Below are 14,566 nucleotides of genomic sequence, written 5' to 3' on the forward strand. Positions count from 1 at the left end.
ACTGCTGAACTAAATGCGGAACTGGCACGCATCCTGTTTTCTCACTTCTTTTTACCTTTTCTGGCATGCTTCTGGTCTTAAAGTCTCTACTAATGAACTAACAAGTTGAATCAGGTGTGTTAGATGAGGAAGACAGTGCTGGGCTGCACCAGGACATTTTTGAAAGTCACTGCATTTCAGAGACGTGTTCTTAATGTGATTCAAACATAAATACTTATATGCATGCATACTTTAAACTTTATGTTAACTTTATTGTAACATTATGACTTAACTGATGACATAACTATGACATTGCATGCTCTAAGTTTCATTTGCACTTTAAACAAAAATTATATACAGCACACGCCACTGCATTTGTCAGTGGAAATTAAGTGCATTTGCTACAAGCACAGTATAACGACTGACAGGACAGGAAGATTAGATTTTACAGACATATGGCCTGACAACATCTCATCTGACCGCAGTTCACTGTTGTTCTACTGAGGCTCCCTCATCACCTGTCCGTTTCCTTGCCCGTTTGACTCGCTCTGAGGTGGAGTGTGGGTCTGAATAGTCTCTCATTTGATGTGGTCATATAAAGACGTTCTGTGTCTAAATAAACAATTCTTGTCAGGAAAAAAAAGCCCTAGAATCCCTATCCCTGCCCCTGCCCCTGCTTTAATTGCATTAAATATTTTAAACTCCTTTTATCACTTGCGATAACATAATGTTGACAGCACTAATTTTTGTATATTAACCTACAGTGGAAAATATTATTTTTCATTACAGACTGCAGAAAATGTGTACAATTAAAGAAATGGTTGACCCCAAAATGAACATTTACTGAAAATTGACTCTCAGGCAATCCAAGATATAGATGAGTTTTCCCTTCATCAGAACAGATTTAAAGAAATTTAGCATGACATCATTTGCTCACCAGTGGATTCACTATGCAGTGAATGGGTGCCATCAGAATGAGAGTCTAAACTTGCAATCCCCTTTTGCAAAAAGCTGTGTGTTTGTAAGAAACAAATCCATCAATCCATCCATCATCCATTTTTAACTTCAAACCTTTGCTTCTGGTTAAAATACACGAGAGTACAGTATTGATATCAGTCCAAAACAGTTATAAACAAAAATAATTTGGTTTTATCAACTGTTTGGACTCTCATTCTGATGGCACCCATTCCCTGCAGAGGATCCAATGGTGACCAAGTGATTTAATGCTAAATTTCTCCAAATCTGTTCACATGAAGAAATAAACTTATCTATATCTTTGGATAGTTTGAGGGTGAGTAAATATTTAGCAAATTTTCATGTTGGCTGGACTATTGCTTTAAAATCATTCCAAGTCTTAGCCAAATCTTTATCAATAATTACTTTTATCATGCCTAATAATATCACATTACCTATTAGTGTAATAAATCATACACTATCGGATACAAGCTAATATCATTGCAGACTAGGCTCTTTTGTTCTATAAATTGGTTAATACACAATGCACTGATGTTCTGAAGAGAGCGTCTCAGAGTGAAGTTCTCATGGTGTCTCTCCATACATTACTGATTCTGTGTGGATGTGCCACAGCCCTGTGTTTGGTGAGTACAGAATTCAGACGTCATCAATTTTGTGATCATGTGTTGATTTATATTGTGCTTAACAGAAGCAAATGATCATACAGTATGTTATAGCATAACTAACACAGTTATGGTAAAATGGTAATGGCCTTGTTTGAGACTGAATGAGTTTTATAATGAAATAGTCTTTGGTTATACAAGTTTGTTGTTGTAAATGTGCACCTTTGACACGTATCTATCTAATGTTTTCTTTAAAAGCCAACATCTTCACTCACAGGTGAGACATAATCACATTATTTTGAATATAACAATGTACTGTATTCATATGGAAGTGACATGACATACAGCCAAGTATGGTGACCCATACTCAGAATTCATGCTCTGCATTTAACCCATCCAAAGTGCACACACAAACCGTGAACACACACCCAGAGCAGTGGGCAGCCATTTGTGCTGCAGCGCCCGGGGAGCAGTTAGGGGTTCGGTGCAGTTAGTCGTGGTATTGCCGGCCCAAGACTCAAACCCACAACCCTAGGTTTAGGAGTTAAACTCTGTGTATGATGTAATGATTTGATACTATACTATAATTTTTTTAAGGCAATACAGAGATTGATGTGGATAGTGGAAAAGACCAGGATATATTTAATATAAATTAAGGTATGTTGAAACAATAAAGGTCCTGTTCTTCGTGATCCCATGTTTTAAACTTTGTTAGTGTGTAATGTTGTTGTTAGAGTATAAATAATATCTGTAAAATTCTAAAGCTCAAAGTTAAATGCCAAGCGAGATGTTTTATTTAACAGAATTCGCCTACAAAAAACGACCCGTTTGGACTACATCCCTCTAGTTCCTGCAGTAATGACGTCACTAAAACAGTTTTTTGACTAACCTCCGCCGACATGAACACCCAAACAGGGGGGCGTGGTCTTGTTGCACTCCGACGGAGAAGGAGGAAGAGCTGCGTTGGTGTTTGTCGCCATGTCGTCGAAACGCTGTTATTTTCATCTCCAATCATCTTTGTCTGGCCTTCCCAGGGACACTGTACTTGGAGATTAATGGTTAAAATTTATGTTTAACTCGGTTCCTGAAAATTATAATCCACATGTAAAACTATGTGCAGCACATTTTGCTGAGGACAGCTTTCTCAATCTCAATCAGTTTAATGCCGGATTCGAACAAAGATTATTCCTGAAAGATGGAGCAGTTCCCTCTTTGTCTGGAGAAGGCGTTGTTTATGGACCACAACCGGTAAGTGTATTTTATTATTTATGTTGGTGCGTTTAACAGTTTCCGTAACTTATTACACAAAGGGCAACGCTGTTTAGCTTTGTTAACTAGATGTTAGGGCTCTGCAAAAAAATCGAATGCGATTTTCATGCGCATCTTGTCAGTAAAAACGCTCCTGTGATTATAAGTACATCTCCAGCACATGCTCCTTCCCACTTGCTTCTCAAAACTAGTCCAATCGCATTTCCAAGAGGGCAGCCTGCGCTCAGCTGGTGTCGAATCACAACACAGGAACTGCTGGCACAATCACAACTCAACTCGTTACGTATTTTATGAAGGAGGGACTTTATTGAACAAGGAAGTCATCAGCCCGTTTTTATGACAGTGACAACAGCGGTATACAGATGAATTGTGTGAAAAATACTGTGTTTTTTTACACGCGAAACATGAACACATGTTATATTGCACACTGTAAACACAATCAAAGCTTCAAAAAAGCACGAAAACGTTACCTTTAATATCAAATCTTAAATCTGTAGCATATTTTCTAGATCAGTTTTGCATTAACTGCTGTCTCATTCAACAGCGGCAGGACTTGATTGTCACAGTGCCTGGTCTGTGTTTCCCTGTGTGTCCACTAATGGTTTCACTTCCCTATAGTCACCCCACTGCTGGCGCTACAATGGCCACGGGGCAGTGTCTGCTAGCTGCATCAAATCTGGAAACCATGGTTGGTTCTTCCAAAGTGGTGCTACAAGCAATACTGAGCATCTCGTTTCCCTCACCCGTTCTACCACCTGCGGAAGTAGGGAGACGGGGGAGAAAGCATAGAGCGGGCAGCACGGCCACCTCCGTGACAGCGCGCTTTCGTTCATGGAAAAGAACGCGGGGCAGTGAGCATTTTCGTGGGATGCGAAGAGGTCCACTTCCACCCTGCCAAATCTCTCCCACAACAGCTGGACTATTTGCGGGTGTAGAGACCATTCGCCCATGGGAATGTTGCTTCTGGACAGCCTGTCTGGACCCAGATTCTGTAGCCCAGGCACATGAACTGCTCTCAGCGAGCGCAAGTTGCGCTGAGCCCAAACCAGGAGGCGTTCTGCCAACCTGTACAGGTTTCGGGACCTGAGACCGCCCTGGCGATTTATGTAGGACACCACAGACATGTTGTCCGAACGGACTAAGACATGGTGGCCTTTGATTCGGGGACAAAAGCGCGTCAGCGCGTTCTCCACTGCCAGCATTTCCAGACAGTTGATATGTTGGAGCTTTTCCCGTTCTGACCACAGGCCAAAGGACGGTCTGCCCTCGAGCAGCGCTCCCCATCCCGAAGTGGAGGCGTCTGTCGACACCATCTTCACTCTCGAGGAAGTCCCCAGGCTTACAACTGATTGGTACCAGTCCTTCGCTGTCCAGGGTTTCAGGGCTGTAACACAGCTCTGATTGACCCTGAGACGCAACCGACTGGATATCCACGCTCCGCGCGGTACTCGCGCTTTCAGCCAGAACTGAAGGGGCGCATGTGGAGCAGGCCCAACTGAAGAACTGGAGATGCTGAGGCCATGAGACCTAGCATCTTCTGAAATTCTCTGAGCGAGAAGGTCGCGCCGCAGCGGAGAGAGCTCGCTGCGCGCTGAATGCCCAACGCGCGCTGTGGCGACAGCCGCGCCGTCATGGAACGTAAGTCCAGAACTATACCCAAAAACAGTATCGTCAGACTGGGGTTCAGCGAACTCTTCGTCCAGTTGACACTGAGACCGAGTTTCTCGAGGTGATCGAGTAAAATGGTCCTGTGTTCCACGAGCTCTGATCGTGATTGAGCCAGAATCAGCCAGTCGTCCAAATAGTTCAGCACTCGCATGCCTCTGAGTCTGAGAGGAGCGAGCGCTGCGTCCATGCACCTCGTAAACGTACGAGGAGCCATGGACAAGCCGAACGGCAGGACTGTATACTGGTATGTCTGGCCCTCGAAGGCGAGTCTCAAGTATCGCCTGTGACGTGACGCTATCTGTATTTGAAAATACGCTTCCTTCAGATCCATCGATATGAACCAGTCCCCTCTGCGAATATGCGCGAGGAGTTTCCTAGTTGTAAGCATTCTGAAACTGTGTTTCACCAATGCCTTGTTCAGCTGTCTTAGATCCAGTATGGGCCTGAGACCCCCGTCTTTCTTGGGCACTAGAAAGTATCTGCTGTACAGCCCCCCTTCGCTTTGAGCTTGAGATACAGGCTCCACAGCCCCTTTGCTCAACAGTTTTGATATTTCTGCCCGAAGTAGGTGTGCTACTTCTGTTTTGACCGTAGTTTCGACGCGCGCTAAAAAGCGCGGAGGGCATCGAAAAAACTGTAGCGAGTAGCCTCTCTTTATAATGTCTAGCACCCAATCCGAAACCCCTGGAAGCGCTGACCATGCATCTGCATGAATGGCTAAGGGTTGGATGCGAAGCTCGCTTTGTTGACTGGGCAACGGTGGCGCTTCGATGTGCTGCCACATGGGCATTATGCCTGCGGCGTTTGAGGCGGGGAGCGCGCTGATCACAGTGGGCAGATCGCTCTTCCTCGACCCCGCCACGGTGCTTAACCAAGTGAGGGAGGGCTGAGCGGGTCCAGTAGGACTCGTGATGTCTGCGAGTAACTGTGGGCTGTAAGCGTGCACATTTACTGCTTTTGACTCGCTGTCTGCCTGGGCAGAGCGTACGTGCATGGGTTTCGTTTTTACAGAAACCACGCGCCGTGTGTGACATAGTGTTTGTGGGCACTGAGGAGTGGGCACATTTACTATGTAGTGCGCGCGATCGATCTGAGTCGATCTTATGGGCGTGAGCCCTGTGTGCAGGGCTGTGCTTATAGGTGGAGATGGGCACTGAGGAGTGGGCATCGTCACTACATTTATAGCACCATCGGCCGTGGCCGGGACACCAGAAATTACACTTTTTCGGGAAATATCTGGGTAGCCGTGATTACAGCTTTTGTGTGCAGGCAAGCGGGCAACTGTGCAGGCTTGCGCGTTGCAGAAAACGCTGAGACAGTCACAATTGGAACTGAAACTGAAAGAGCGGCGCGCTTGGGTGGGAGCTCGGCCACAGCGGAACTCGTACACCGGCGCTTTCCTAGAAGTGCTAGGATGACTTCGGGGCTTCCGGCTTCATCGTAATCCTCTGCCGCGTCTCCTGAGGTGCGGGGCAACGGCTGGTAGAGCGAGAACGGGGTTCCGAGCTGCATTGCTGGCGCTGTCGCGATGAAGCAGCTGGAGGCGTGGGCGTGACTGAGAGCTTTGCGGGGCCGGTCTAGCGTGACTCGCTGCAGAACCGGAGTGATTCGGCAAGAAGTGCTTAAAAGCTTGCGACGCTTTCTGGTCCTCAACGAATCTTTCAATGAACTCGTTGACAGACGATCCGAATAGGCCAGCAGGAGTCAGCATTGCGTCGAGGAACGCAGCGCGCTCAGACTCTGCCATGTCTGAAAGCGTTAGCCATAAATGTCTCTCAGCCACAGTAGCGGAAGCCATAACCCGTCCCATGGCCTGTGCAGCGGACTTAGTAGCGCGGAGGGAGAGATCAGAAGCACTCCTCAGATCTGCAAGACAGATCACTTCAGGTCCCATCTCATCCAGCTTTAAAAAGACGCAGCTCTTTTATGAGTGAGCTTCGCTGAAGAGATGAAAAATCAGGTGAGTCAGCCTTTTCGAGCTCCCTTTATAGGGCTAGGCCACACCCGTTTCGGCGGGAAGTGGCATGAAGGGCGCGAATCGCCCTCATTGGTCTGATGTTGCATCAGCCTGCGCTCGATAGGCTTGTGCAGTTGCCGCAGAGCAGCCAATGAGTGAGCGAGCCGTCTCGCCTATGGCTGCGTGCTGCTGCAAATGCGCTTTACAACAATTCAAAATTAAGGATAATTTTTTGCTTCAGTATTTCGTGAAAAGAGACTTTTCCCGTAGCGTCTTAGCTAAGACGCAGTACGAGAGAACTCTTGTAAGAGAACCTTTATCTCATAACACCATTTATTGCAGTTGTAATTGTGCAATGTAAATTATATTAATAAAAATTGTATAGGGCCTTAGTCTCACTGTTGAGTAATTCAATTAAATTGAATCTATTGATCAGCTGTAAGAATTGACATGAAATATGATGCATAAATTTAACAAGGTTTAAAAAAATCGACTTTATGAAGGTAAATAACATCCTGAGGTTAATATAAAAAATATGCAGATAAAATTTAAAAGCTAATAAAACACAGATAAAATCTTGCTTCAGAATAAATTTTACACCAGCAGAAATGTCGGTGATGCAGTGCTTTTGTGGGCTATTTTTTATGGGTCTTTTTTGCTGTAATATTTGCTGTAATACATACCCTAAAAGCAGACGTATGTTGATTATTTTTCTTTGTCACACACTGTGCATATGCTCTGTATGATTATCTGATCTTCTTGCAAGAATAAACATCGTTTTTTTTCTTATTCTACAATGTCTGTGTTATTGCCTCATAAGAGTTGGAAAGATTTGAAATAATTTAGATTTGTTTTTGTCTATGTGTTGGTTTTTGTTCATTTTAATAGCATTATCTGGCAACACAGCATCACACTTAAACTGTATCAAAAAGGCCTGAATTAAAAAAACTTTATTATCTATCAACGCTGTCAAAAACAGTAGGGGAGCACGGGGCACAAAGTAACGCTGAGTTATAAGTTGTAGCACACGTGGTTTGAATATTTCCACACGTTGTCATAACAAAATGTACAGTATTTTTTAGTTACAATATGAAGTGAAGTGAAAGTGACACACAGCCAAGTATGTTGATATAAACATTATGAAAAAAAAAAAAGTGCACCAAAATTCAAATATATTTTTTGAAGATATCGCTGAACATTTATTTTAGTCAAATTAAAATTCTGGCTTAAGTAAATTTTTCATCTCAGTTTTTTATATTCATTAATGAGACAAATCTGCTATTATTTTAATCGCCAATCTGTTATTTTAATTTATTTTTTTAATGCTTTGATAACTAGCAGAAGACAGTAACCAGTTTTAAATTCCACTTGCACATATGGGGCATGTTGTAACATTGCGTTACAATGTGCTATTCTATGATATTGGCGATGTACTATACACTATTTACTTTAATTCATTTTAATGAGTAACAATGAGAAACATGTGAATGAAGACTGACAGTCAATGTTTAGTCAGTTTAATGTTTAGAAATTATTATTTGCTCATTTATGTGGGCCGTCACAAGCATGGTTGCAATGTGTTCATTGTCAAACTCTAAAATCTGATTATTTTTCATTCTTAAAAAATGCCTTTTTTTATATTTTATTTTATTAACAAAATATTTTAGTTTGTCATGTATATATTTTTTTCATTTGATCAGACATTTTAACCTTGTTGCATGTTGTCACATTTCACTTCCATTTTTTGAGGGTAGATAAAGAAAAATGTATACACTGTAATTATGAAACAAAGCAACATATTTATACTAGACAGGTGTAAAATTACTGTGGATTATATGTGTGTGTGTGTGTGTGTGTGTGTGTGTGTGTCAAAAAGTGTGGAAAGTGTGGAAAGTCAAAAAGTGTTACTTTGTGCCCTGCTCTCCCCTGGCATTTAACACTAGTGCACAGACTTGTAGAACAAGTAGAGTAGGTTACAGAATGAAATGAAATATTAATTATATACTATTTCATTCAGTATAGTAGTAAACATTTTCCCAAATCATGCTATAAACATTTATAAGAGCACTAGAGAAAGTTATCAGATATAGCAATGCTTATTAATAAAAACTATTACAGTAATATGCATTGTGGCATGAATAACAAACAACTGATATAATTATCCACTCCTAACTAAGGCCCCATGCTTTCAGGTAGTCTACATTCATAATCCTGTGAAGTTTTGGGGGGCTTTTTTAATGTTATTAATTATTTCACCACCAACAACAGATCTAATAGTCTCTCTGAGTTTCCATGTTTCATTATGAACATTAAATTGTTTTAACATGAATTAAACCAAAAATCATGGTTCTTGCAGCCATGGGAATCGCAAATTAAAAATGGTTTTAATACTTCAAATAATAATTTACAAAGAAGTATTAAGGTGATATTTTTTGTGGTTTAAAAACAGATCTAGCCAACAATAGAGCGAAAACACTAATGGTGCTAGCGGTGAACACTTACAGTGTTGCCCTTATGAAAAAAAAATTTATTCAAATGTGCTATTAGTATATTTCATTAAAACATTGGAAAAAATGGGAAAGTATGCTTTTAGTTTACTTTTTATGTACTTCTCAGAAATTGACTTTATGTATTCCTCATAAATATACTTAAATTGACATTTAAGCATACTTTATTTATTGAAAAAGTCTAAATATATTTGAGCTATACTTGTGCTCCTAGAATATGTGTTTTAAATGTTTTATGGTAGAGGGCGCTAGTACACATCTTCTGAACAAAATAAAAAAAAAACACACAAGTAAAGAAGAAAACAAAACAACAGATACTAACACATGTAATCTAACACGATCCTCTGACATGAAACAGCATAAAAACTGTAACATTATGGAATAAGATGTAGACCCATGAAGAGGTACTAATTACAGTCAAGCTTTGGGGTGTTCATCGAGTCTATCTATGTTCTGATTATCATCAAATTATGTTATGTTCTAAATAAAATTAAAAGTCTTTTTTCAGCTTTTTGTTCAAAAAAGCTTTTTTTTTTTTTTAATGAAACTTACCCACATTAAAGTGTTTTAAAAAAAGGTTGCATGAAGCTAGAATAAAATGTTTTTATTTACAAGCAGATACCCTGTTCTTTCTTTGGATGTTTTGTTTGTTCAGATATTTATATAACAAAATATATACAAATTCAAACCTAAATAGGGACATAGTAGTATACTTAAAGTATGATGTAAAGTTTTTTTGTTTTGTTTTTAGTATACTTGCAGTATAAAACTACTAAACTAGTATTTTACTGAGACTATACTTCAAAGTTTACAAAGTATTTAATTAGTAAACTATCAGTATACCTGTAAGTTCACTTTTAGTATAATTAAAGTACAATCTACAAACATAGAGGTTAACTAGTTGTGTACTCAAAATTGGCTACTGTTATACATAAAGTATACTTAAAAGTGGGCCAATTTAGTCCCAAGGAGTATTGAAACAGTACACTTACAAGTATACTACTAGAACACTGATATTTGTATACTTGCTACATAAAGTATACTTAAAATATACTTGAACTTTACTTAAGTATACCTATTAAAATAAAAGATGTATAAAACTTTTTAGAAAGGTTTTTTTTTTACTCTGCAAGTTTTAAAAAAAAAGTGTTTAAAGTGTTAATTTAACTCTATCTAGGGTGGACCTGTATATAATCCAGAAAAAAGTGTTAACTTTCTCACTGTAAGTGTTAATATAACACTATCAAATTTTCTGTAATAGATACCCTAAAAGGAGATGGATGTTGAGTATGCATTATGATTGGATGAGATAGAAACATCCTGGTTTGATTGGGATATAAATACTGAGTCGAAGTGTTCCTCTTTGTCACACACTGTGCAGATGCTCTGTATGATTGACTTTCTTGCAAGAATAAACCCAGTTTTTTCTTATTCTACAATACTCTCAGAGTTATTGCCTCACAATAAGAGTTGGAAACATTTTTCCATTACAAGGGTGAGTAAATCTTCAACAAATTGTATTTATTTGTATATATTTATTTGTGGGGGGTGGTAAGACTTTATATTGTGTCCCTAATGCATGTGTACTTACATAGTAACTAAATGTGTACATAGTATGTAACCACAGTGTAAGTACACAATGGTACATTCTACAGCTGTAATATTTCTGTAACTACACCCATGTAACAATCTTCAGGATGGTCTGTGTAATTACAAATGTGTAAAAGGACATTGATAACAACACTTTTCACTTCACTAAGTACGCGTGTAACATGAATTATATAACTACATTTTGTAACAACAATATGTATAAGAGTAATTGGAACCATTTGATCCAGTGGTTAGAGATGGGTATGTTAAGGGGAGAAAATGGAATTCTGCGGGAGGAGATGGGTAGGTTTAGGGGAGTAATGTGATTCAGGGGGTGGAGATGGGTACAGTAGGTTTAATGGAGGAAATGGGATCCAGTGGGTGGAGATGGGTAGGTTTAGGGGAGGAAATTGGATCCAGGGGGTGGAGATGGGTACAGCAGGTTTAATGGAGGAAATGGGATCCAGTGGGTGGAGATGGGTAGGTTTAGGGGAGGAAATGGGATCCAGGGGGTGGAGATGGGTATGTTTAGGGGAGGAGATGGGATCCAGGGGGAGGAGATGGGTACAGTAGGTTTAATGGAGGAAATGGGATCCAGGGGGTGGAGATGGGTAGGTTTAGTGGAGGAAATGTGATCCAGGGGGTGGAAATGGGTAGGTTTAGGGGAGGACATGGGATCCAGGGGGTGGAAATGGGTAGGTTTAGTGGAGGAAATGGGATCCAGGGGGTGGAGATGGGTACAGTAGGTTTAATGGAGGAAATGTGATCCAGGGGGTGGAGATGGGTAGGTTTAGGGGAGGAAATGTGGTCCAGGGGGTGGAGATGGGTACAGTAGGTTTAATGGAGGAAATGGGATCCAGTGGGTGGAGATGGGTAGGTTTAGGGGAGGAAATTGGATCCAAGGGGTGGAGATGGGTACAGCAGGTTTAATGGAGGAAATGGGATCCAGGGGGTGGAGATGGGTAGGTTTAGGGGAGGAAATGGGATCCAGGGGGTGGAGATGGGTAGGTTTAGGGGAGGAAATGTGGTCCAGGGGGTGGAGATGGGTACAGTAGGTTTAATGGAGGAAATGGGATCCAGTGGGTGGAGATGGGTAGGTTTAGGGGAGTAAATTGGATCCAGGGGGTGGAGATGGGTACAGCAGGTTTAATGGAGGAAATGGGATCCAGGGGGTAGAGATGGGTAGGTTTAGGGGAGGAAATGGGATCCAGGGGGTGGAGATGGGTATGTTTAGGGGAGGAAATGGGATCCAGGGGGAGGAGATGGGTACAGTAGGTTTAATGGAAGAAATGGGATCCAGGGGGTGAAGATGGGTAGGTTTAGTGGAAGAAATGTGATCCAGGGGGTGGAGATGGGTACAGTAGATTTATTGGAGGAAATGGGTAGGTTTAGTGGAGGAAATGGGATCCAGGGTGTGGAGATGGGTACAGTAGGTTTAATGGAGGAAATGTGATCCAGGGGGTGGACATGGGTAGGTTTAGCGGAGGAAATGGGATCCAGGGGGTGGAGATGGGTAGGTTTAGGGGAGGAAATGGGATCCAGGCGGTGGAGATGGATACAGTAGGTTTAGTGGAAGAAATGGGATCCAGGGGGTGGACATGGGTAGGTTTAGGGGAGGAAATGGGATCCAGGGGGTGGAGATGGGTAGGTTTAGGGGAGGAAATGGGATCCAGGGAGTGGAGATGGGTAGGTTTTTGGATATGTAAAGTGGGTGGAGTTGGTGCACCACTGTAATACCAGTGTACTTACCAAAAAGTGTTGTTACCAATGTCCTGTTACACATTTGTATTTACACGTACCCTTCAGTGGGTTGTTACATGTGTGTATTTACACAAATATTACAGCTGTAGATACTATGTACCAATGTGTACTTACACTGTGGTTACATACAGTACTGTACTATGTACACGTCTAGTTACTATGTAAGTACACAGGTATTAAGGATGATTAATATAAAGTGGGACCTTGCAGACTAGGCTCTTTTGTTCTATAAATTGGTTAATACACAATGCACTGATGTTCTGAAGAGAGCGTCTCAGAGTGAAGTTCTCATGGCGTCTCTCCATACATTGCTGATTCTGTGTGGATGTGCCACAGCCCTGTGTTTGGTGAGTATAGAATTCCGATGTCTGAGAAACAATTTTGCGATCATGTGTTTATTAATATTGTGATTAAGCAAAACTAACATGGCTATTGTTATATTAAAATACAATGACCTTGTTCAAGTCTGAATGAGTTTTATGATAGTTTGTGGTTATTTCATACCATATAAAAACTTGCTCTGTAATAAATTGTTGTTGTAAATGTGCATATTTGACATAAATGTTTTCTTTCAAAGCCAACATCTTCACTCACAGGTGAGTCATAACAATTTCTATAAAAATATATTCAATAAACACAACTGTTTATTTTATTTATATTTATATAATATGTTTTGAATTTTACCTTTTTTGTAGGCAATACAGTGATTGATGTGGATAATGGAAAAGGCCAGGATATATTTGAAATAAATGAAGGTGTGTGGAAACATTATTATCACATCTTAAATCTGTAGCATAATTTCTATAACAGTTTTGCATTAACTGCTGTGTCATTTAACAGCGGCAGGACTTGACCTGGTGGAAGGAGACATTCTGATAAATGAGGTCAGTGTTTTCTTTGAACAAATTCTCATGTCACTTTCCACAAACAGGATACAAATTAGGGCATGAATATCTGGGCCCAAAAAAAATAATACAATATTTTCTTAAGAACACTCTTAAACTTCAGAGAATGTCAACATTAACCTCAGGAGGTCAAACTAATGTGTAAATACAGTTAGATACACTAAACATCATAAAAATCTAAATAATTTTGTTTTATTTAAATAAAATAAATCCTTGTTTATATTTAACAGGGAGAATACAGAAACACTATTCTGGATGAAAAGTATCGCTGGCCGACCACTGTGCCATATGTCCTAGACAGCAGCCTCGGTTTGTGAATATAATAATAACTGATTCAGTTCTGTTGAATTTATGCTTTGACCTGTATATGATAATATAATTCTAACTTAATATTTGCTCCAAATTATGCACTCACTATGCTATCTTAGTTTACTTTTCTGTCTTTAAAAAAAAAAAAATATTTATAGACATCAACGCTAAAGGTGTGGTACTGAGAGCACTTGAGCAATACAGACTCAAGACCTGTATTGACTTTAAACCCTGGGATGGAGAGCCAAACTACATTTTTGTATTTAAAGGCAAAGGGTAATAAAATTTCAAAACACTACACACATTTAAACTCATCTTCAAACATTTTTTTTTATCTTATTTTTAAAATCCCCATGAAACCAAAACTTTTTTTTTGAGTATGACTATGTTATCAGTAAGCTATAGTGTGCTCCAAAACAATGACAAAATTTGCATTTAGAAGAAATAAAAAACAAGCATGAAAGAGACGTAAATAGACGTAATTCTTGAAACAGACAGCAATATGGAAGTATCTGCTTAATCTTCTTCTTATTTTTGGCAACCTGGCAACTCTGTGCACGCACTCTCTCTCTCTCTCTCTCTCTCTCTCTCTCTCTCCACTGTGGATAAATACGCTTGCTTTCTGAAAACACTCTTGCAGTTTAGTGATCTCCACTTAAATATTCTCAGAAAAGTGTAATTTATCAACTGTTAATTTACGACACACACACACATACACACACACAGAGAGAAAGAGAGAGAGGCTGTGCATGTATGAATAACCACCATTTTGCCGTGATTCTCTATTAACAGTGAAGCCATAGCTTTAATTCCTTTAGAAACTGATGGTACCAGATGGTACTGATGGATGTTGAGAAAGATGTAGCTCTTGAGCAATTAAGTTTATTAATTACTGCAGGGCAGTGCTAAAAAGTTTGCTCCTGAATGTCTGATTTTGATCGCAACGTGATCTATGTGTGTGACAGAACTTAACGTCAAACTGCTTCTGGTTCACACAAATGCTGGCACATGCTTTGAACTCATCTGTGCACACCTAAGCAAACT

General features: G+C 40.3%; 1 protein-coding gene and 1 pseudogene across 6 annotated transcripts in view; both read left to right on the plus strand.

Moving 5' to 3' along the window:
- The first annotated feature begins 1,509 nt into the window (after positions 1-1,509).
- The window catches only part of LOC132106950 (meprin A subunit beta-like), a 79,145-nt gene continuing 66,088 nt past the window's right edge, over positions 1,510-14,566 (plus strand). For 4 of the 6 annotated variants that reach the window (XM_059513066.1, XM_059513068.1, XM_059513062.1 and 1 more), the window contains exons 1-7: positions 10,380-10,452; positions 12,524-12,655; positions 12,886-12,904; positions 13,004-13,063; positions 13,149-13,192; positions 13,444-13,522; positions 13,681-13,798. In XM_059513066.1, coding sequence (XP_059369049.1) covers positions 12,599-12,655; positions 12,886-12,904; positions 13,004-13,063; positions 13,149-13,192; positions 13,444-13,522; positions 13,681-13,798 — 377 coding nt within the window. In that variant the 5' untranslated portion in view covers positions 10,380-10,452; positions 12,524-12,598. Of the gene's footprint in view, positions 1,597-10,358; positions 10,453-12,523; positions 12,656-12,885; positions 12,905-13,003; positions 13,064-13,148; positions 13,193-13,443; positions 13,523-13,680; positions 13,799-14,566 lie in introns of those variants that run through there. The other 2 variants (XM_059513064.1, XM_059513065.1) reach the window with 2 other exon arrangements.
- The window catches only part of LOC132107367 (meprin A subunit beta-like), a 69,491-nt pseudogene continuing 65,286 nt past the window's right edge, over positions 10,362-14,566 (plus strand).

Source organism: Carassius carassius, chromosome 27 (assembly GCF_963082965.1).
Source record: "Carassius carassius chromosome 27, fCarCar2.1, whole genome shotgun sequence".
NCBI lineage: Eukaryota > Metazoa > Chordata > Actinopteri > Cypriniformes > Cyprinidae > Carassius > Carassius carassius.